This window comes from Prinia subflava, chromosome 11, assembly GCF_021018805.1.
Source record: "Prinia subflava isolate CZ2003 ecotype Zambia chromosome 11, Cam_Psub_1.2, whole genome shotgun sequence".
NCBI lineage: Eukaryota > Metazoa > Chordata > Aves > Passeriformes > Cisticolidae > Prinia > Prinia subflava.
In genome coordinates this window covers 11,348,473-11,372,808 of record NC_086257.1, presented here as the reverse complement: position 1 = coordinate 11,372,808, position 24,336 = coordinate 11,348,473, and the positions used below count along the sequence as shown (strand labels likewise).

General features: G+C 38.8%; 1 protein-coding gene across 5 annotated transcripts in view; it reads right to left on the bottom strand.

Annotated features, from left to right (window-relative positions):
- Positions 1-5,322: 5,322 nt before the first annotated feature.
- U2SURP (U2 snRNP associated SURP domain containing) overlaps positions 5,323-24,336 on the bottom strand; it is a 38,815-nt gene continuing 19,801 nt past the window's right edge. For 3 of the 5 annotated variants that reach the window (XM_063408754.1, XM_063408751.1, XM_063408752.1), the window contains exons 12-27: positions 24,102-24,145; positions 20,831-20,935; positions 19,562-19,628; positions 19,307-19,470; positions 18,677-18,839; positions 18,097-18,176; positions 16,977-17,064; positions 15,243-15,365; positions 14,182-14,338; positions 13,761-13,856; positions 13,069-13,135; positions 11,936-12,098; positions 8,745-8,855; positions 7,633-7,751; positions 6,715-6,891; positions 5,323-5,838 (exon numbers count right to left, since the gene is read on the bottom strand). In XM_063408754.1, coding sequence (XP_063264824.1) covers positions 5,700-5,838; positions 6,715-6,891; positions 7,633-7,751; positions 8,745-8,855; positions 11,936-12,098; positions 13,069-13,135; positions 13,761-13,856; positions 14,182-14,338; positions 15,243-15,365; positions 16,977-17,064; positions 18,097-18,176; positions 18,677-18,839; positions 19,307-19,470; positions 19,562-19,628; positions 20,831-20,935; positions 24,102-24,145 — 1,863 coding nt within the window. In that variant the 3' untranslated portion in view covers positions 5,323-5,699. The remainder of the gene's footprint in view (positions 5,839-6,714; positions 6,892-7,632; positions 7,752-8,744; positions 8,856-11,935; positions 12,099-13,068; positions 13,136-13,760; positions 13,857-14,181; positions 14,339-15,242; positions 15,366-16,976; positions 17,065-18,096; positions 18,177-18,676; positions 18,840-19,306; positions 19,471-19,561; positions 19,629-20,830; positions 20,936-24,101; positions 24,146-24,336) is intronic. The other 2 variants (XM_063408755.1, XM_063408756.1) reach the window with 2 other exon arrangements.

The following is a 24,336-nucleotide window of genomic DNA, read 5'->3' as shown; positions in this document are numbered from 1 at the left end:
TGCATCAATTCCACCCTCCTCTTCCCACGACAGCTAAATTTTAAAACAAGAACAGTCATACAGAATTAAGAAATTCTGCCAGGTTAAATCTTTCTGTGAAAGATTTATGAGAGCTTCACACAGACCTTCTGCTTACCCTTTTCTCCTTGCTCACCTCTCTACAGACATAGTTACCACAGACAAGCTCTAATCTCAGACCTAGGTCCAGGCTCAGATTCAGGAAACACGTTCCACCTTGCAGACAGCCTCTTAACAAGGTCTTGAAGAGTCCAGCCGATGGTCTGTATTTAAGGCAAACAGCTACAGCAAGTTCCCCAGACCACATAAGATTAAAAATAGAGTAAGATCCACGGATATCAAAACATCCCATGTTTAGAACTCTGAGCTCTAAGTGGAGATTCTCAGTAACTGGGATTTGTAATCTATCCCGAAGGAATACTCTGGCCTCTAACATCGAGTTCATATCCCAGCCTTTCCCATCTTGTGGAGGCATCTGAGGTCTCTTTCCTCTGTTTCATCTTTCACAGATCTTGCAGAACCTTAATTATCTTGGAGGCATTTGCTCCTCTCAGGTTTGAGTGCTGTGTTCAAGTGTCCCCGGAGCAAAGGGGAGAAGGAGAGAGGCACAGCCTGTACAGCTCACGGCTGCTAAGGGATGTTCTGCACACCCATCCTGCCCTGCACCTCAGCCCTGGGCCTGCCTGCCCTGTGCGCACTCAAACAAGGCAGCAGAAAGGACAGAGAGAACAGGAGGCACAGGGGAGGCTGGAACAGGACCTGCCCCACAGCAGCACCGAGCTGAGACACTGGCCCAGCCACAGCACTCCAGGGCCCATCCACGCCCTCCCTGCCTCCTGCAAAGCGCTGCCAGTGCTAACGAGCTGCTCATCATCTCCCGGTGCCAGCAGCAGCCCAAGGGGGCGTTTCCCTGGTTCAAGAGAGATTTATACGGGCAGCCACAGAGCGAGCAGCCTGTGCCTCATTAATGAGTGCGAGGAGCACAGAGGTCGCTGCCGACAGAGGAACAGCAGCAGCCATTAGGGGTGGGTAACACGGGGAGAACAGCAACGAGCAGCAAAGGAGCTGGTGAGGCCAAGGAACTGCTCATGCATAACAGGCACCAACACTGCTCTCTTACAGGTTAAAAATAAAAGCATTTCTGGATATCAGCAAACTGACAGTTTTATTGTTGCCATGTCAATTGGAAAATTTTCTGTATAAAATACAAACCCAAAGCAAGTAAGACAAAAAAAGTTCATGTGAAACTACCATTTCCTCTTTAAATAACCACAAACAGAAAACTTTCCAGCTTATGACAGTTACACTGTAGAACATCCCAGCACAAGACCAGACATCAGAAGTGGCAAATGGCACAGGCTCGCCCATGAAAGGCAACACCGCAGAGACAGAAGCAGGTGGAGGAAAAAACAGTATGCAATTGTTTAAGACTTCTGTATCCTACAGGGGAAAGAGATTTGGACAAAATTAATTTAGCATTTTAGTTGTGAACCTTACAAGAGTGGCTTACAAACTGAGGAGCAGCAGCTCCAGCAGCAGCAAGAACCACCAAAGTACTGGAAGTCTTGCAACAGCACATGCAGCAATAAGAAACTTTAAAATATTACTATGAGCTGTTTTAACAAAATTACCTCAGCAGCCTTACTCAGAAAATGATAAAATTTTCAGATAGACAGTATCAGGTTTGTGATTTGATAAATCTGATTACACTGACCAGTGCTTGATTTTAAAATAACTAAAATTCTCATCTAGGTTATGTCACTGTAGCTGTCTTCTCTAGAATATTCACCTTAAGTGTTCAGGGTAGATTGAGAACAGCTGAGAACCCTCCCATCCCAAGCTCCTCACACAGCTTTACAAAAGTGCAGCAAGCTACCTATCTAAAAACTACCAAGTTCAGACCTTAGTCCATCTGCAGCAATACAGCAACGCTTTGCATTTTTACTTATTCAAAGCATTAATTCCACTGAAGCACTGTCAGTGTCTGTGGAGGAAAACCCCACAAGCAAGCTGCCTCAAGTGATTAGAGTCAGAACACATTTGCAATTTGTGGCTGATCTTGCTTTTCTTCTCCCGAGATTCTGGTTTTTAAAGCGTTACATGAACTCTTTGCTCTCGTGTCACCAGGACAGATGAACTCACATCAGTGATAGTTGCCATTCTAAATACACACTTTGGAAAACATTGATTTGTTACCCTTGTCCCTAAGTGGTTGTTGATTCTTACACTTCAAAACCTCCAAAGGGGAGGTAGGGGGAGACCACATCCACGTGTACAGTGTCTGAATAACAACCTGACACTGACGTTCAGAAACCAACCCTTCCTCAAACAGTATTACAAAAAATACATGCAGCTGCTGTGCAGGGAAGTCAGAGTTTAAAAAAGGCAGTTCAGATACAAATACTTCTGTAAGACTGGGAAGATTTTAATTGTTGCAAGGAAGCTCTATGCACTGTGTAGCTTTGTGCAGCAGCACAGGGCCCACGGGTCAGCACTGAGCCTGACCCAGCCTTGTGGAGACACTCCCAGGCCAAGCCTGGCTCAGAGGCACCTGCAGCTGTATCCCTTGAAGGCCTTCCCGTGAGCTCTGGGATGTCCAGGAGTGCAGGGCAGGCTGCACCAGAGCTCACCAGAATGCAGGTCCAGCACAGACCTGGGAACAAACCAGGGACATTCCCTTTGCCAGTCACCCCACGCTGGTGCTGGCTGTACCAGGGTTCTCAGCCAGGCTGGAGCCCGGCTGTATGAGCTACACTCGGTTTCTCTGCTTTGGACAAGCCTGAACACTGAAGGGTGAACATTTCCCCCTGGTTTCCCTAAGGCAGGGCAGCAGAGGAGCCATTACCCACTTGTGTCTCTGTGCCCTCCCAAAGTGAAGAGCTGGACAGAGGGGTCTCAGAGGATAATGGGCTCCCTCCTCCTCTACAACCACACAAACCATTGGCAGACCCAGGCCCACACCTCCTCAGGACAGGGCTTTACTTCACAGGGATTCACCTGAATGCCACTTCCTGAATCCCAGATTATTTCCACCACCCATTCTGCCTTCACCCCCAACGGCTGCAGAAACACAAGTCACACAGTAATGGCACACGGCGACTGCACCTTGTCACTGCAACGTGACCTAGAGAAAAATGAATTTCATAAGCAGCCTAATTTTAAGTCTTCAATAATACTTTGCATCTTTTACAAAATATTTGCTACCAGATGCCCCCTCCCTTCCCATTTTTCTTTGTGGAAAAGCCAAGCTATAAATGAAAGTACAAAAGCAGGAAGACATTAAGACTAAGCAGGATCAAAGATACTCTTTTCTACAGGGCAAAAAAGCCCAGGCAATCCAGTAAATGATACAAATTCTTAATTGCTCTTAAGAGACTGTTGGTAAGAACAGCTGTTTTAGAGCCCAGGACACAAAGCAAAGAACAAGGGGTGTGAGTGGTATTTAGAGAACAGATACTGAAAAAGACATTGCATAATAGAGCAGTTACAAAATAAACCCTAATGGGTGTGCTCCTTTAGCTCTCTTGCTATTTGGCTTAAGCTTTCTATATTCACTGATGAGAAGTTTATAAAAGCTGAAATGAAAATTAATTATTGAGAAGTACCTGAAATGCTAAGTGATTTTCTACCCTGAGGGGTTTTAGTTATTAAATGAAATACACAATTGATTCTGCAGATGAAATACTCCTGTGGCAAAGCATCTTTAGTCCCATTTGACCCACAACACTGACATTTATCACTCCTCCATTTATAATCAGCTACGAGACAAAAGTAACAGAGAAGTTAATTGGATCTGAAGTGATCATCTTCCCACTGCACAGTTAGGATTCTCCCTATCCCCAACTGATTTTAGAACCTACTTTTCTCTCTAGAAAGCCTCATCTGGTCTGTGCCAGGTATGAATACACAGCATCTAAGAAGAAAATAAATTGGTTTATAATAGTTTAGCAACCAAAACCTCTGCTGAATCCTATCCTGAAACATCTTATGTTACAGGGAGGAAAAAAAAATACAAAAAAATAAACTCTGCATATTTCTAAAACAGATTCTTTACGAGGTATTACAAACAGATAAAATGTGTATTCTTTTCTCATTATCAATGCATCTATTCAATATTCATTCTAAGAAAGTTTTTACAGTATGTATGCATTCTTCATATTTTCAGTGTTTCAGATCACTTCCGAGTTCTCATTAGCAAAGAGAATTCTCCACTTAATTCTCACATATGCAACAATTTACAGAATCTTATAACAATGTCTCTCATCAGGAAAAGAAAAGAGAAAGAGACTTTATTTTTTAAGATCTTTTAGATCCTGTTTCTGGAAGTGCAGCCAGTGAGGCTATTTACATGTCCAACAGGTTTTCCCCAACACATTTCCAAATGTCTGACTGTGTGAAGCCTGTGGATACACCAGTGCACCAGCAGTGTAACAGCAGGCCATCCTCCAGCACTCTGCCTGCAGCTAAGCACAGCTTTGGCTTTTACAAACACTTCACAAGAGGCCAGATCCCTTTGGATTTTATATTTTTATTACAATCTCCCCACACCTCCACGTATAAACACTGCAGCCTCCCCCTCTCCCACCCACAGAAAGGTTGCATGGTAAGGTGATGCAATTAAAAGCCACATCAATGCCTAACACACAGAACAGGCTTGGAGAAGGAAAAGTCTGACACGAAATAAAGAAGTTAAACAGCCTCTTGAATCAAAAAATCTTAATAAATATGTAATAAAATTTAATTTTTCCCACCTTGAAGAGTTTCACAACAGAGGAATAAATTCAAAAAGCTGTCCTTTTGCAGGAAAAACAGTTTTAGAAAACAAGAGTGAACTGAAGGCTGCAATTATTGTATCTGTATGTAACAAACCACAGAGCCTCAGGCTTGCTGTCCTGTAGTGCTCCCCACAAAGGTGGCTCATTACTGAGACATCACACGTACACTACACAGAGGATGTCTTTGCAGAGGCCCTTTTTAAAAATGAACTAAACATTACTGTGGTGTTACAAATATTCCCTGCAATTAAAATGGAGACATAGGAAGCAAAGATTTACCTGTAAAGCTTATCAGGGTAGGTAGCAGACTGTTCAACTCTTCTTACAGTAAAATCTCACAGCAGGAAAGAACCCCCATCCACTGGAGTCAGAAGGTGCCTTTATCTGGACAGTCAAACAGTGGGAACACAGAGAATCTGCACTGCACTGACCCATCCAGCACTGCAGTCTGTCTGAAATACACAGTACCTCCAAACAAACTGCACTCCCTTAGGGATCTGCAGCACCAGTGGGGCAAGAAAACAACATCTTCGTTTTCTGTTCAGATTTTATTTGAAATCTAATTCAAATTGTCAAAGCTACAAAAAGGAGGAACATTTGGGTTATTTCTGCTATGTCACAACATTCTAAAAACAAAATATCACTACTGCCAGCAGATCAGTTACACACATTTCTGATGAAACTTCTAAACACAAAAATGTTTCTTTTGGGAAATAGTCACAATGAAGATATTTTGTACAATATAAAACAATGACAGGTCTACAGATGCCGATACTCATGAGTATACACGTGCATTCACAAAAAAAAAAATCAGGAATGCTTTTTTGTTTTTAAACAGACTGTTCAGGCACAAAAACAAAACCGCATTTCCAGTAAGTGACAGCATCATAAAAAATATTAACATTGTCAGTGTTTGCTTTTCTTTGACTTCTTGTGAGATCTGTGAGGAGAACGGGACTGAGACCTGGATTTTTTCCCTGACTTCTTAGGGGATCTGGATCGTGATCTTCTCGACCTTTTGGGTGTCCTGGACCCAGATGGCGACCTGCAAAAAACCAAATTTTTATGTCAAATACTAATAGATAAAAGCACTTTTTCCTGAAGTTATTTGTATTTATTTATTGAGCCAAACAAGGTAGAAAATATTTTTCCCTAATAATCATACTAATTCTAAGAAGTCGTCTCAACTACTTTTCTACTTTTATTTGAAATCTTTATATAAGCACAAGAGTACTGCAGTTTTGTGCTATGGTTTTGTCAACACCATCAAAGGAGTTTTCCTCAGCCTGACTGAGGAATTTTATATCAGTAAGATATTCTATACTTCTAAGAGAAGTGGAAGATGAACTTTCAAGTTTCAAGTTACAGCAGCATTAGCAGGATAATAAAATTTCACCTCAAGTTTAACATTAACTAAAGACAAATATTTGTGTCAGAGTGGAGGTTAGGAAACAAATAGTTTGGAAACAAAACCCCATAAGCAGTATCCAAATCTTTTCCCTTAAAAAACAAACCATGGGAGTAAGGAGCTTCATGTAAGCTAATCATCAGTGAACGGCTGCATGGTCACTGTAATTTGAGAGGTTCTATAGAAGGGTTACAGAAATTTTAGAAGGACTACAGGAGACTTATACTTTGAGAATAAAAAGCTAAGAAAGCAGCAAGGTGCTCTAGTTTAAAGCAGCATTTCCTCAAATCACCAGCAAACAGGTAAAGAAACCCCAGCAGAGCAGAGTCTGGAGCTTTGGGGCAGGAGGCTGTGAGCACTTCAACCCCAGTGCCCACAGGTGCCAATGAGGACCATGCACTGCAGAGCACTGAGAGAGCACCTGAGTGCAAACGTGTCTGCTGGAGCAGCCCCGCCCCAAAGGCCAGCCAAACACCCTGTCAGCCTCCTGAGACAGAGAAGGTACCAGCTCACCTTTTGCCTTTTTTACTGACATCTCTGGGAGAGTCTTTGTGCGAGGAGCGGGAGCGGGAGCTCTCCTTGTGGGAGCGCTCAGAGCGCTCGGAGCGCTCGGATTTGGGCGAGGGCGACTTGGCTCTGCGGCTGCCGCTGCTGCGCGACGGGCTGGGGGAGGCGCTGTGCCGCCGCTTCCTGCCGCGGCACGGAAGGGAAAACCACAGTCAGAACAGCTCTGCCTTTCTGCACGGACTTGCTTTAGCCTGTGCCATGCCAGTTATTTGTAAGCAATTAAGGTATTGTAGGCTTTTGATTATTAAAACAAAAAATCAAGTTGAACATGTGTAACAGATTTTCTTTGCTTGAGAAAAAATAAGGCCTGTGAGTCATTAGATAGTGTAAACACATTCTGTCACAGCTCCCTGAAAAGCAAGGCCCCTCACCATAGCTACACCCAGCACCACGGCAGAGTTTGGCTGTGCAAGCATCAGAAGAGCAGTGTCCAGTCAGCCACCCCAACCCCAGGTGCTCAGCAGGATCTGCACTATGAGATAACACTGAAACCACTGCCTATCACTTGTGGTCTGTCCTCAGAACAGTTCTCTGACTGAGACACTGCAGCCAATTCACTGCTGCAAGACTGTTAACCTCGTCTACAACTGGTAATCATTTTACCATGCTTCCCCAGGGCATAAATGAGCCAAAGGGCAACTCTGTACTTGGGGCAGAGTAAAAATGACAATTCTTTTAACATTTTGGAACATGTTTTAATAGCCAAAAGCATGGGGCTTGTTTAGTTTTTGTTTTGTTGGGTGGTTTTGTGTTTTTCTTTTAAAATCAGATGTGTGATACAAGGTCATTTCAAGACTGCTATTGCCTACAAAAATACTGAGAGGGTTTTCCTCCCATCCAACTTGAGTCCAAGGGGAGCCATACCTCTCTTTTCGTGTTGGTGTACATTCCTCTTTTTCCTTCTTATCTTTGGACCTGGTCTCAGACTTTTCCTTGTCCTTTTTGTCTCTGTCTCGTTCTCTTTCCATCTCTTTTTCTTTTTCCTAGATTATGAGAAGCATCATGGTTTCAGACAAGGTATGAATAATTATTAGAGGCAATCAAGCTAATGACAAATAGCATAAAAGCAGTGAGCACTGATGGAACACAGCACATGATCTGAACTAATGGTCACACCCTCCCAGCTCTTCAGCCTTTGCTCCTGACTGGACACAGCACAAACATTCACTGTAACACAAACTAACAAAAACATGAGGGTATCACCCTCTGTGAGAAAATCTGAGTATCTAACTGGAAATGAACAGTCTTCAATGCTACAAATTTCAGGGAAACATTACAGCTGTAATAGCTTTTCTAAACTAAATTAAACATGGAAGAATATCAGGAACCTCTTTCTACTTTAAATATGTGTAGTCATCCTCATTAATCCAGACTGAAAATTGATATCCTCTCATAACTAGAAGACATCTGAAGATAGAACAAAAATACAAACAAGATTCTGCAATAACATCTACTCTGTCAAAAACAAACTATAGTCCATTTCTAGGTATCAACAGGACCATTTTGAAAGAAAATACATACCCTAATACATACACCGAGTCTGTCAAATAAAAAATAATAACTATAATAATAATAATAATAATAATGCTGCTCCCTTCCTTGGGAAGAAGCCTTTAGCACAACAGCTCAACTACTAAAAGTAAAATGAGAAGTCTGATGAACATCTTCAGTTGAGGGCTGTCCCTTTCTTTTCCCACACCTAAGTTTGCTTCGTGCAGTAGATGCAGGAGAGGTCTCTAGGGCTCCTCTACCCACAGTGATACCCAGCTGTACAGTGGAAACACGACAGGATTTGGATTGGAAAAGGATATGGTATGTAATCTGCAGAAAGCACTTGGACTTAGACACACAGTTTGACAGTACAGCAGTATTTTAACAAGAACTATGTGTTGTTATGTTTAAAGCCACCTTACATTCAATAAACTCAATAAAAGCCTGTCACAGAATCAGAGGCAAACATAAAGAACAGTTCTTACCCTCTGGAGCAGCTTGTCTCTATAGTGTTCAACCTGTTCCTGAAAGCTCTGGCCTGGCTTCTTGGGTCTTTTCCCAGACTCTAACTCATCCTGAAACTTCATCACCTTAAGCTGTGAAAATAATACTGACCATTAGATTATTTCACTTATTATTATCCAGTTAGGCAGGTGGCTGAAAATGAAATTTCCATGACATATAATTTGTGTTCTTCATTCCTTCTATACAAGCTTGTGCACAAAGATACTAAATTTATTTAAACTGGACCTAAGTAATAAAACCACACTCTCACCTGCAGGCACCTGCAGTTGTTTACAAGACATGGTGAGAACTAAAAATAGAGGGAATTTTTTTCTGTCATTCGACTAAATCCTGTTCCCATCATTAGTACACTGCACCCTTATATTTCTTGGGTCATTATCTTTTTTTTTCTTTCAAAATGAAATCATTTACTGCAGGTGTCAATATAGTCTTTCAACTTCTCTTGTCTACTTCAAAGTTTCCTTTGGAAACTGCCATTTTTCCATTTAACCCTGAATGTTAAAATCAAGTGACTGACATAATTAGGACATAAAACAATGCACCTCCTCTTCAGGGCTGTTTGCACAGAGTGGCTGATTTGAAAGAACTGATTTTTACTAACATAATACTTTTTCATGTGCTAACAAGCTTAGCAACCGAATTCAGTTCCCAAGTGCTGCTAAATGTAACACTGAATTTGCTGCAGTATCCCTGACAGAACCACAAAGTCAAGCAAATGTCAGAATTTCTCCATGTGTTGTTTTTTCTTTTCTGTGAGTTGGTGGGGATGTTTTGTGTTGTTGTTTGTTTGGGGTTTTGTTTTTGTTGGGGTTTTTTGGTTGGTTTTTTGGTCTCGATGAACACACAAAACACCATAAAGATCACTCTGAAATGTGAGTTGTAATATAAAGCAAAGTGCCAGTCTTTCCCCACTTAAAAAAAAGTTAAGAAATCGCTGTTTTTCAGTGTTACAGGAAAGGCTCTGCTCGTGCTAAGTTCTGGAAAGAATTCAGAAGGATTAACAGGGGCATGAGAGAAGCAAACAAAAGGTTACTAACTTCCCTCTTCTGATGGCACCAGTGGGATGGCTGAGGCCAAAGTTTGTTTCTTACTTCACTTTCTCCTTCCAGCTAACAAGCTTAATTTACTAACCGTGCCAAGAGAAAGAATTGTTGCTTTATTAATGAATTTCCAAAAAAATGCACAAAAAGAATGTTTTTCAGCTTCCCTGGCAGTCACTGTGTAGATGGTGTAGCTAGAGATTTAGACTTCACCAGTTTTTTTGCCAAATATTTTACACAACATTTTTACAGTGCATATTAGATGACACAATTGTTAAAGTTGGTAATTAGCTGGTTTTTTCCTCAGCTCCTTTCCTCAGATTTAATAATGGATGTGGGTTTTGGCAGGGATTTGGTACATACTAAGAAGAAACCATGAATGTGAATGCTTTGAAGTAGTACATGGAGTACTTTGCTGTCAATAGCAAACTTGAGGAAAATTGTAAGTACTCCTACAGGGTGTCTGAAATGTTCTCAAAAGATTTTTCTCCTGGCAATTTCAAAAGTCTAAAACCAAAATGAGAATTTACTTACCAAAAAGAATAAAATGCAAGCACGCGCCTGAAAAACTCAAATACTTGAGTTTTTCTGACTAAAACTTTTACTGACAGAATACACTCATGAAAGAACTTAGAACACTTGTGCAGTTTAAAACTGACAATGGTTAAAGCAAATCACTGCCTAATCTGCCTCCACAACTGCCAAGATAACATCTGTAAAACAGAGACTTAGTCTGAAAGGAGCTCTTTCCATAACTGCTACAATCAATATTGCAGCAACATGAAAATGAGTTCCACTTGTACTTTCATTAGTCTAACATCAAGTATTTTCTACAAAAATACTGCCACCATGAGTCAGGTCCGACATAAATCCCATTCAGTTTCTCACATTCAGAATTTATTCCTTTAAATGTCTGTGTATCATGAACTTTCAAACTGCTGTGCAAAGCAAGAGATTCCTAAGTGCTTAGTGATAGTCTATTAATTTAAATAAAATCTGAATAGTTAAAAGGAGGCATATTTAAGAGAAACGACACTTGTGACATTTTAAAATATTATTGACTGAACAACTTAGAAGAATATTACAGAGCTTTGCTAATGTCTGATTTTAGCCAACTAGCACAGTATAGCATGAACAGGTAGGCAGCCACAATTCCACCTTCAAAACATCACCCAGGTTATAACCTGTCATTTGGAGATGCTACAACTGCAATAAGGATTTAGCAACTTCTTAACATCATTTTAGTGCACTGAACAGAAGCTACAAGAATTCTGGTATTCAACGTCCCCCAGGTTTGAATACTGAATACAAGCCAGGAAGTTCACACACAATTTTAATCCTGATTTTACACAGCAGCATGAAGGCAGAAAGACTTCACTGCTACACAAAGCTCATGCTAAATTCCAGTTCTAGTTACCCTCTCAGTCAAGCACAAGCTCAGAAGGCAGAACAAAGCCAGAACAACCTCTGCTGATCAAGCTCAACAGCTGCACTAACACCTGTGCTCGAAGAAAGGCGAGAAGAACAAGGGAGCCCTATGAACTGCACACAGGGTTTCAACTAAAATACCTCCAATTCCATGACTATGAGGGTTAGCTGTATCTACTTTGTTTGATGGCTGAGACAGTGAAAAGAGACACTGTTAAATGCAATAAAATACAGACACTTCAAGGCTAGAAAGAGAGAAAACAAGAAAGGTAGAGGACTAAAGCCACATCGACAAGTTAATCCCAGAAGTTCATTTGCCAAGGGGAGGAAAGTGTAAGGGCACTCAAGCAATCTAAATCTACAATGGTACTGAAACAGAACACTGAAAAGGAACAGACATTCTCAACATACATATTGCCCTGACTTTATTTTTCATTTTTTCCCCCATTATTTTAAATGCCAAAACCAGGCAAGGTAAGAGTGTGAAGAAATAAATCTTTACAAAAATACACCGGACTACAACAAAAGCCCACTATATAACAGGACTACAATTATTTCAGTAAATATCATACGAAGAGAACTCAATGAAGTATATTGTACAAAGTGAATCCTATGTAGAGAACTCAGGATGGGCTGAGAACTGGAAAGGTACAGAAGGGTGGCACAAAACACCCCGAGCTCACCTCTATCTCTCGGAGTTTGGCACGCTTCTCTTCACTCATTTCTGAATATTTGACTGATGACTTGGACTCAGGCATTTCCTCTTTAATAGGATTGGAATACATGTGTTGTTCTTCTGACTTAGAACTCTGGGTGTCGTCCTCATCTTCACTTTCCTCTTCTTGACTTTACAGAAAACATACAGAATTAACTAAGATGCCATATATCTTAAGTACATAAGAAATGTACTACTTCTCTTAGTTTATATGATTAGTTACTAGTTCTGAAATCTGTTGTTAGATTAGGTAAGTCTGCAGCTACAAATTAGTCTCCATCTGGAAAGACATATCTTTCTCATTTAATGAAACTGTTAGTTTTTATTACTCACACAATTTACCCTTTTCACAGAAACAGAGTGCAGAAGAATTCATGGAATTTACAGTCATCAAATACATATCTACCTCAGCTACAAAAGGAAATCCACTCCCTCAGCAGAACTTCAAAGCTCTGTAATGGTGCTTTTCAGGTACATTAAGTTTAAGAGAAGAACAATATTTACTACTTTTTCTCTTGGGAGATAAACCTGAGAGATGGCAGATACCCACAATTATATTCCCAGGCTGACCACTAGAGTGCTGCAGGACTCCATGCAACGCAGGAAGTGTTCACAGCATTAACTAACAGATGCTCTCTGCTGCCTGAAGAGCAAAGGAAAAGACAACTCAAAAGCAACTTCTGGTGGCATGGAGCCAATCAGCATCCAATGAAACACCCAGAACACGACTCACTGTGCTTGTCTCAGCAGTAGAGGCAGAGGTTTAGATTCATTCATATATACCTGACAGCAAGATTTCCATACTATCACCTTAGCTGTTACTGTTTGATGCTGAAGTCCCAAATCAGCATAAATTCAAAGATTATAGTCAACAACTCTACCAAAAGATGTAATTTATCATGTTAGAAAAAAAATCATGGGGGCTGAAAGCATGCCGCACTAAAATCCTGAGTTTTCTCCACTTTCTTATTTTCCTACTTTCAAAATTTCATTTTTGTTCTACTCATGTAATAACACATCTGTCTTATAAGGAGTTCCAAAGACACTCAACCTTAGATGAATAAAATAAGTATGTTTTCATTAGAATGAAAAACTATTTACTTTTGAATTTCCTCCTCCTCGGATTCTTCATGTTGGTCAAAAAGCTCCCACTTAGAAGTAGTAACAGCTAGAAGAGACAGCAAGATAATTTCAACAACAAAAGAAGCTACCACTTAATCAAAAGATACTTAATCAAGATAGTATTTGTAATATAATTACAGTAAGAGTGATATATATAGTATATACCATACAGTAAGATTTACAATGTGGTAAAATTTACCAGCATCTAGCACTTAATACAGACTTTCTGTTTCACAGAAATATTCAAACCAGCCCATTATCAGAATATTTACTATTCACAGAGCTATTCACTCACACTGCATATCACATTGTAGTAAAGCCTTCAAAAGCAGGAAAGTCAGTTTGTCAGTTTGTAAAATATTATCTTTCAAACCAAGATTTAAAAAGACTGCCAGTCACATACCTAGATTTTTTTGTTGTTTTCAGTATTTATTCTTAATAAACTGGAAATTACTTTTAAAGGTTGAGAGGTTATTGAAGAAGAATAACCATAACAGAATACACTATTTTCCTTTTTGGTTAAAATTCAGTGAACAAGTTACAACAGAAAATCCTACTATGTTACAACATGAATCCTATTAGCATTTTAGCACAGATCAGCTGAAAATAATCATTACATAGGTGACATTAGGCTTTCAGTTTTCTTCAGAAAAGATACTTTCAGAACTAACCTTGAGCTTCCAGTTCTGATTCATCCACTGCTTCCCACTTCGAAGGGGCAACTTTAAATATAGGCTCATTCTTCTTTGAGTCTTCAGTTGTATCCACTAAAGAAAAAATAATTTAAAAAAAAAACCTTAGGAAGCTCTTCAGACGTTGAAACCAAAAAGTACTAAGGTAACAGAATAATGAAACAGATTATACAATCTTAGTATTTACAAAGTAAAGAAACCAGGGTTTAGATCCTGACATGTATAACATGGGAACACACCTCCTGTGTTTCTGAAGCAATTACTATCTAAAGACAGTGAAATTAATCAACATTTAACAAAGCTACATGCCAGATCAGTTCTAGGCTGTATTTCTCAAAACTACCCAGGAAGAAAAGATCAAAGACTGAAGATTCAATTTGAAAGTTGAAACATTTCGTACAAGGAACTCCATCCAGATCATCATCCAGCGATTTAATTGGGACTCCATCCAGATCATCAATAGGAGCAGCATCAATAGGAATTCCATCCACATCTTCTAGTGGAGCACCATCAAGCTCTTCCTCAATGGGAGCACCATCAAGATCATCCGGTACTTCCTGAAAGCAAACAATATGTCATTATTTCAAGTACAAATCCACATTGCTTTGCTTTACTTCTCCAATTATTAAATAATTTCTTTTTAAAGAAGCACTTTTATAAATACCAAAACTAAAAAAAATCTACTTCAACAATTTTTACTGACAATTATAGTTGCTTATTGTAGAGGAAATAACAGTATCTTTCTACAAGAAATTATAGACAAGAACTTGGAATTTGTCCACAATGTACTGGAAGCTTTCCAATACCTTTATTCAAAAGAGCTATTAAATTGAGGTTTAGCTCAAAATCAGTAAATTAGAGTCAGATAAATCATACTTCCTTGATAGGAAAGTTTTCCCAAGTCCATTAAAATGAAAAACTGACAAAAAGGGACTATTTAGCAAGAACATCAATTTAAGGAACACACAAATTATGAATACAGCTGTGTATTCTAATTTGTTAGGTACAGGCTCTGTCCTTCCTGTGTGTGTTCACGCAGTTCTCCCACTCTGAGCAATCAGCTTTAGTTAAATTATACTGCAGGCCCACCTCCCACTGCTCAGAAAGGCATCTTTCCACAGAGTCACAATGCCTGAAACTCCCCACAGAATTCACAGACAGGTATTACAGAGTATTTCCAGCACAAAGGAAATACCTGTCATTCTCTACTAGGCTGCTATGAAACATTTTCACAATGTAACTCCACCACACCACCTATTCTACAAGCAAGAAACACATGAACAGAACAAACAGTATTTGCTTTTTGAAAATATGTTACACCTCTATTTAGGAGCAAGGACTTGGAAGAAAGAAAGGTTTATTCACCCTAAAAGAGAGAGCAAAATAGTCCTTGCCAGTCCTGTTTTGTATGAACACATTTTTTCCCTGCCATCTGAGAGCATCACTCCTGAGGTCACTTACCTCTGTTTCTTTATCTTCCATGATATTTACAAGTCCCAAGAAAATGTTCTGCAGTTTGATCAGAAATGGTTCTGGATAGATTGCCCAGTCTTCCCATGCTCGGAAGCATGTCATCACCCGTTGCTAGAAGCAAGAGGAAAAAAATAAATGCTAAAACATTTGCCTTGAGAAATTGTATGTGATGGGAAATAAACCACAGAGAACTACTACTGTAGACTACTATTCTTAAGTAGTTCCACACTGAAATACATTACAATGGTACCATGCTGGGCAAGACTAGTAATTTTACAAAAATATGTACATAGGAACTACATTTTAAGAAATCTCACTTGGGTTTCATTTTCCCTTTAAATTCCTGTTACATTATCCACTTTGGCTGTTGCCACTTCTACCCTGATAGTAAATTTCATTCTGCTTCAATGTTCAAAGCAAGTGCCTCTACCAAATCTAAGAGAAAATATCTGTTTGTAAAATAGAATAACTAAAAAATAGCATTGGCTCATACATATTATTGAACTGAAATTGTGTTCCTACTTTCATTTTGTTCAACCTGCAGAAGAGAAGGCTCTGGGGAGACTTTAGAGCCCCTTCCAGACCTCAAAGGGGCTAAAAGAAAGCTGGAGAAGGATTTCTTACAAGGGCAGGTAGTGACAGGACAAGAGGGGAATGGCTTTAAGCAGAAAGGGGGTTGGTTGAGATCAGTTATTATCAAGAAATTCTTTGATGTGAAGATGCTGAGGCCCTGGCACAGGCTGCCCAGAGAAGCTGTGGCTGCCCTGTCCCTCGGGGTGTCCAAGGCCAGGCTGGATGGAGCTCTGAGCAACCTGGGACAGTGGAAGGTGTCCCTGCCCATGGCAGGGGGTTGGAACAGATGATCTTTAAAGTCCCTTCCAAACCAAGTAATTTTATAATTTTTTTTTTAAAAAGCATATTTGAAAAGATGTGTTTCAGTTCAAATTTGACACACTAAATGTAACTGAAGATGCAGATATATTAAAAAAAATATCTTTATCATATAATTTAACTAAGTTTTAAAACAGCAGATAACTACAATTGATTCTCAATCTAGATGAATAAGAGCAGAAGGAGGACAACTAGGATGAAGACCTTAATACAGACAAACTAACTACCCTGCAAGCTTTGAATTTAAAGCTTCTGAATGAAAAATTAAAAGAAAAAAGAAGTGCAGAGGCATCATGAAAACAGAAGGAAACAGGTCAAGCATGAGAATTAGAGAGCATTTGACCTCAAAAATCGCTCTCAAGTACCCACGGTCAGACTGCTTATCAGAACTCTAAAATAAAGCCTGACACACACAAAAAAAAAAACCCCATCACCAAAAAACCCCACATTTAGAAGTAACTTTATGCTGTTCTGCCCAGGAGCTTCTTTCCCACACCGAGCACTTCACACAAGCTCATTTCTGAAATTGAAATACAGGTGGCCCAAGAACAGTAAGAAAGCTAGAAGTCCTTTTTGCAATTCAAGTAATAGATAGATATCCTCTCAGCTCCACAACTGTACATCTGCTGGTACACTTCAGCTGGCAGATGCTCATTTGCTTCCTTAGTTTCAAGGCTATCCTTGCAAAAGAAAACTTTTTCAAAATTATTCTTTTTAAAGCCTAAATAGGGACCTTGATGTCTAAGCCACCTATGATAGTATGCAATCTCTTGTGCAGGAACATCTATTTATGTGACTTCTATGTCATGTAAATAATGATGAAATACATACCTTGAAATTTTCAGACTGTAAATGGCCTTGTATTGTACGGTAAGTAGCATTGAGATCAGAGAATATCTGACATAATTTTGTTTCAAAACTAGAATTAAACATATACATTTCTTTAGTTAAACTTTGTAATATATGTTTTCTGGACATACATAATTCATGAAAATACCTGGGACACAGGACTCAAAAGCACAAGGTTCTGATTCTTACAGTAGCCATGAACTGAACTATAAAGCAAATATGATTACTATGTATTAAATCACCTTGGACAACAACAGAACTGTGAAGGGAGATCTTCACATCTGCTGCAGTCTCTTTATACACCCTGGAAAGATTGGAGGACGATAAAAGGAGTTTTACAACCTTAAATAGAATGAAAGAATTGTCTCAAAATTCAATCTGTATTTTTAAAAAATTCTTAGTTATACTTCTACTCTAATTTATTCAGTGAGCCCCTCAATGAAAGCACAGTGAGCAAAAGCTGCCCAGCTTCCCTTGAGCTTCTCACAATGTGCAAAAACCAAACCAGGACAACAGAGAGACACTGCAACAAGAAACATCAAGTGCAATCCCTTGTTTTGTAACATGCTGAGTATTTCCCACCATGCTGCCCTAACATTAGAGTGACTCTAGGAACAAACATTTAATATGACAAAGATACTGTCCCTTGGACACTTTTTTAAAATTCTCCTCAGCACCTTAGAAATAAAGTACTTAACATCCCCTTATACCTTATCCAAAGATCATGGAAAGTTACACCCCTCCCATTTTAGTAAAAAAAAGTATGTTTCAAAAATTTACTTCCTTGCTTGAACTATCTGCTATACCATATCTTGAATATTATCCACAGGCTCTTTTTGTCAAGATGCACAAGAGGTATTCTCACCTTTACAGAGTTCCATTCAAGTGGTCCCTTGCATAGGGCACACATATTTTTTGCATTACCCACATGCTACATCTTACACATTTTCATGCAAACAGGTAGAAATACCATCAGTCTGTAATAGCGGTAACACAGGAAAGTCTGGAATTTCCAACAGCCACGTTTATCCAGAGATGTACATACAAACATGAATATAAGAGGGCTTTTTAAACTGCCAATCACCTAAAATATTATACTTACAATTTTCTATAATAGGAAGCATTGGCAACTTTAGCTGAAGAGTTGTATAACACATCTGACACTAGATACAATCTTGCGATCTACAATAAAAAGCAGTGAAATTAAGATAACTCCAATTTAAACTCTCCTGAAAATAAAGGCATTTTCACAGAAAGAACACAAGACAATTTAAGCTACCTGGAAGTACCTAACTAGAATTAAGTGTAGGACAGCTATATTATTAATAAACATGTTAAGAGGCAATTATCCCCTGTTATAGCATATTAACTACTCTAACATATTACCAATGCATTACAAAGGAGAATCATGGCAATCCATTTTAATTGCCTCATTTGAACATATCATTTCACTGTTTTCAATTTCACAATAAACCAGAATATTATTTACAAGCAAACTCAGAAAGAATAAAAAATATGTAACAAAATTCCACAGGAGGAGATCATACTTAAATTCAAGTCCACTTTTTAGTACAAAACCTCAACACTAAGTGAAACTTACAAAATAATCTTTGTTAATTACATGGACGTGCTGCTAAGCAAGCTCTTCCCCTAAAATACAAGATTACAGAAAATCTCCACACCTTCTTAGGAAGAGGAGTCTTGAGGATGGACAATGACTCTGTAATGCAGTCCACAATTTCTTCAGCAGCTTCTGCATTATTTAGACAGAAAACCATTGCGTCTCCAATGTCATTCTTCCGAGGTGTTAATCCACGTAGAATTTCCTCCAGTTTGTCCCTCTGTCTGAAATACCACGAATTTTAATACTTTCAACATGAAATGGAAAGTACTTTTGTGAACAACTGCTCCCAATTTTAACTTCTGATGAACAGCATCCAGAAGTTTAAGATTACAGCAACAGTTTAGTTTGTGAGGTCGTAACAATGTTGAGAAAGATGCTACAGATCCTCAGCTATAGACAGCAGCAGAAAATGGGGAAAAACTCTCAACTTCCCAATCCTTTTCAAATTAAGGGTTAATAACAACTGCAATAAAAGGTTCAGTGATGACAAATGTAACCAAATGAAGAACATATTCAGCAACAAGTCTGATCAGAAGCACTGAGGTAAAGAGACACTTACTCAGCCATGTACATAATACTATGACAAGTACAACTCATGGGATGACACATGAGAAGCACAAAAACACAGCGGGCAAAGCCAGGCAGAGCAGCAATCAAGGCAGCCCCGTCAGTCAGTGGTGGTACATACTCTTCCTTAAGTGCGCCCTTCTTGTTGGGCTCCTCCACAAACGCCTCCGTTTCCTGCTCTTCCGACATCCCGTGCAAGTACGGATTCAACGGCGGCGGCCTCCAGAAGGATCCATTTTTGAACATTCGGAAATCTTCCGTCCTCCACTTGGTCGGAGCATCCCCCTACAAAAATTGAACCACAAGTATTTTTACTTTGATGTTGTTTTACTTCACTATGCTTGAAGCTATGAATTATCACTAAAATTCTACTTGCCTGAAGAATTGAATAAAGCTTCCATCTATAATACACATGGGCTGGAGTCTGGTTTTCAAACAGAAACCTAAACAAAAGAGCAAAGAAAAGACACAAAGCATATTACAAATCTTGAACCGACACAAATTTAAAGAAGCAATTAAAAAAAAAAAAACAACAAAACCCTGTTCAGAATCCCACCCCAACTGCAGAGTGAACACAATGAGCTAAAATCACGTACACCCACAGCCAGACAGAACATGTGTAACTGCTGCACACACTCATCCACACACACGTGCGAGCTGCACAGAGCAGAGCTCCCCAAAGGCACGGCACTGCTCAGAACTCAAGAGCAGAACAAACAGGGTCACAAAGAACAACTGTGCAACCTCACAGCAAAGCAGAAGAATCATCAGTGCAAGGAGTCACTGCAGGAGCAACTGCAACCTCAGCACAAGTGATGCAGGAGGCTGCAGTTGCACAGTGAGGTGACTCCCCATATACCAAATGACTGCCAGTTTTCCACCAGTAAATTGTCTGGCACAACACTGGCAACATCTGACAGAGGATGTGGGGGACAAGCAGCCAATTTTTAATGGCAAGGATATTTTGACCTGCATATTTTCTCACTTTGCATATGAAAATCATAATGACGCACCTTAAACTTACTGCAAATAAAATACTGCTAAAAGGTCATTTAGCACTTCTTTGAACACCCTTTATCAGAGACTGCATTTCACAAGAAATTTGGAAACTAGTCCTTTTTTATTCTATCAATGACAAGTGCTGGAAATTGTCAAAACTTCCCTCTGTCAGCTGAAGTTTAATTCTATTTTAACTGACACAGAAGAAAAATTACGCCCAGTTCTTGCTAAAGGTTAGAAACTAGGCTCCAGGAAGAGTGGACTTCCCATTGAGTTTGTCTGTCTGTCTGTCTGGGGGAAGAGGGGGATTTTTTTCTTTTTTTAAAATGTATGCTACTGCTTCCGCTGATTGTGAATCCCCCAGATGATGTGTTAAATGTTATTTATTTATATCTATAAAAATGTATTACATGGAGGGGTGTGCCATTTTACTTATTTATATGTACACATTAGTCACAACTGGAATAAAAGTGCCTCCTTCCTTATAAAAGGATACTACAGCCATATGTATAATTTGTAAAGCTTACATCTGCACATAAAGATATATACAGCAAAAGCCAGCCTTATTAGTATTTCAAGAATGCAGAATATTAACAACAGTGAAAACAGCTGGTGTTATCTGCAAGTGAAGCAATGGAATAAGCACCTGAACATTGGGTTGTTGATTTCTCTGTTCATGATCATGGCTTCGAACATGGGCCCTTCCCGAACCACAAACTCTATCATTCGATGTATCAAAGCGAGCAAATTCCTACAACAACAACACAGTTAAAGAAAAATTGATTCAGACCTAACACTATATAAAACTACACTCCACCTAAGATACTACAACTGTGCAGGAGATTATTTTGCTGTATTGTTAAGAAATCTGCATAAAAGATAAGGCAACATGGAACATATTATAGCTTTGCATCACAGACACGGGCATTCTAAAAATCAAACCATGCCTAGCAGTAAGAATTTAAGAGACCTCCTTCCTGAATTTCCATGTCTTGCTTAGCAGAAGCCTGATACACAAATATGGGCACCTGAACACAAAAGTACAATTAGGTATCAAAACCTAAGCCCTCATCTACATTGTCTAGAAGTAAGACTGAAGTGTTGGCTGAAGTTCTACACTGGAACAAGAGGCTGAATATTTTGCTCAAAATCAAACACACGTACTTCTGAATATTCAATAGAATCTGCATTCAGCTTTCAAACTATTCAAGTATGAAAGGAAAAGCAAATAGCCTTCTTGAGGCCACACAGGGCAATGTATTTATTAAATTTAGATCGTCTCTTTTTGGTCAAGACTTAACTATTGGCATAGAACAAAACTGACCATCCTTGTGTGTCATACCATCCCATGTTCCCTCCCTCATACACCCAAGAGAACTAAATCACAATTAAAAAAAATAAAAATCTGTATCACTTCATTCAGCACTACATCCTGAGACAGGCAAAAAGTGGATGTGAAGTGCACATTTTTCAGTGCAGAGTCACTTCTAAGCATGCTAACAGGAGTCAGTCATAAAAGCTTTATCAAAAACAGTGGCAGCCAGTTTCCACCCTTTTGGGGCTTTATGGAAACAGGGTCCTGAATTTTAAAAATAGATTACCTACATATAGCAAAAGCTTCACAGCACGTGTCCTTTGAATGTGATGCAAGCCAAAGAACCCACAGATTTTTCCATTTTTAAATTTACTTTCTTAGATGCAACAAATGGATATTGGTTCTTTACATGTAATTCATTAGATTTCCATATAGCACTTTTTTGATGACTGAAATTCCTTAATTGCTACATTATAAAGTTGCAAAATTTTCTATTACTTCTTAGCAATGAGGTGACTGTTTTCTACTATGAGTATTCCAAGTTCTGCCACAGACATAATGCACTAGATTAAAAAAAATCAACTTAAAAGAATAGTAATAGAAAGCTATCCCTGCTATCTGCAAGTGCTCTTTTTAAACCATCTAGCATTGAATCTAAATTTGCCTCTAATATTACACAGATAAAATCAGACAGCTACCAGTTCAATTTTCCTGTCTGTTTTTTATAATTCCAAAAACATTGCAAAGAGGACATAGTTTCAACAGTTCTGTAGCCATTTTATTTACAGCAGTGTTCTAAAAGTCTAAACACCCAGACTCTTCTTGTTATATGAACTGTATTTGAAAACATCAGCAAGAAAGAAATCTATAATTAGTTTTCAAGCCTCTGAGCTATTACAGCATTTGTTTATTTTAAGGCAAATCCAGTGTGATCACTTCTGGCTTCCTGCAAACCATCACTGGTTTTCTTCAAGTAAAATCAAGTTGTGTAACAGCAGCTTATGCTTGAACAAGAACATCTGCTTCGTGTAGACCTCCGATAATGTATGAGATGTATGAAAATAGATTCAGCTCATCCTGTATCTAGAAGAGGTTGTTACAGGCATTTTGGTATGTAACATGTGACTACTTGGAAGTGAATTTCTCAGAAAAAACGATTATACATACTCAAGGTTTGCTGTTCACTAAGTAGGAGATATTAAAAATGGTATTGAAAAGTTTTAATTAAAAGAGAATCATTACATGTATTATCCCACTGAAGTCAGTCAAAATTTTTGCATGATTGGATGCACTGAGTAATGAATGGTCTTAGCAGTTGTCATTGGCAACTTCCAAAACCATCAGGAATCATTAGAAGTGTTTTCAAATACAATTCATTTAACATGAGTTCATACTGGCTTTCACAATGCTACAGTAAATAAAATGGACATAGAAAAATAAAATTTTTTCTCTGACAGCTACTCTGTGAGCACCGTACAGTTTTACAAGTACTTGTTCTACTACTCAATATGTTTCTCAAATCAAGACTCCTCCTGGTCGCCCCAATTATTCAAGTCTCTACCCAACAAAAATTGTACTGCCCTAAAGTTCCATCAAAAATACAGCACATTGGAGCATGTACTGACAAGTTTGTTAATGCACTATAACCAGCTTCACAAATCTCCTCCTGCCCCCTCCCCCCATGCCAAAAAAAAGAAAAAAGGGACTTGGTGACAATTAAGACAGTGTAGTAAAAAACCAATAGTGCATTATTTTAAAATGTCATTTAGCTTAAGTTGGCCAACAAAAAAAAAAAGGTTTTTCAGTTATAATAAAACCACATTTATTGGAGCCGATCGTACCAATGTCTGGTCAAAAACTGTATACTTTCCCAATCCATCCCATGATGTTTTCCTGGTCCCCCGCTGCCGCAGACAGTTCAGCTGGTGTTGCTCACCAAGGCCAATGTCAAAGAGAATTTGGTAATCTTTTGTGCTTCTTTACTTTTAAAACAGTGTTGTGTTCCTATGTTTGGGAAAAGGCTCTAGCTTAACTGAGCAAGAGTACACCTAGACTAGTGTGAAGGTAGGAACAGTGATGGGGAGCAAAATAGAAAAATATCCTTGCGATAATACAAAATTATCTCTTTCAGTGACAAAAATTATTAACTGCTGCATTTTAAAAATTAGCAGAAATCAAAAGTGATTTTCAAAAGAACTGGTTATAAAATGTACAGGTCAAAAAAAAACACCCACAGAAAAAAACCCCAAAAAACCCCACCCACAACTGCATCCCAGCACACAGAGGTTTACATCAGGACTTATGCTGTGTCTGTAAGACAATATTTCACCTTAGTGTTCACTGACAAAACTACCCTGCATCTATCTCTAGTGCTCAAATTCAATGCAAAAGGTAGTTACTTAAGTCTAATCTCACTTTAAAAAAAAGAGTTAATAAGGCAAGAATAGTTAGACTGTAAACCACATACATTTTTTTGAAGTGTCATAAATAACCATTGCTCAGTCAAGCCATTACCTTTTCCACAACATCACCATTTTTCTTTAAAATTCCGAAGGGGAAATTTTCTATATTTAGATCAGTAATAATAAAGAAAAACATGTACCTTTCTGTTGGGATAACCACTTTGACTATGGCTTGCGACAGAGTCTGTATATGAAGTCACATCAGATAATAAACATAGAATATGTGAGTATTGTTAACAAGTAACAAGCAAAAATATACATATGCAATGAAAATACTACACATCTATCACAAACTTTGCAGGCAATCACTGCTGTGAAGTTATAACTAAGCAATTACACAAAATTCAAATGGTTGTGTCAGTGAACCGTGAAGGT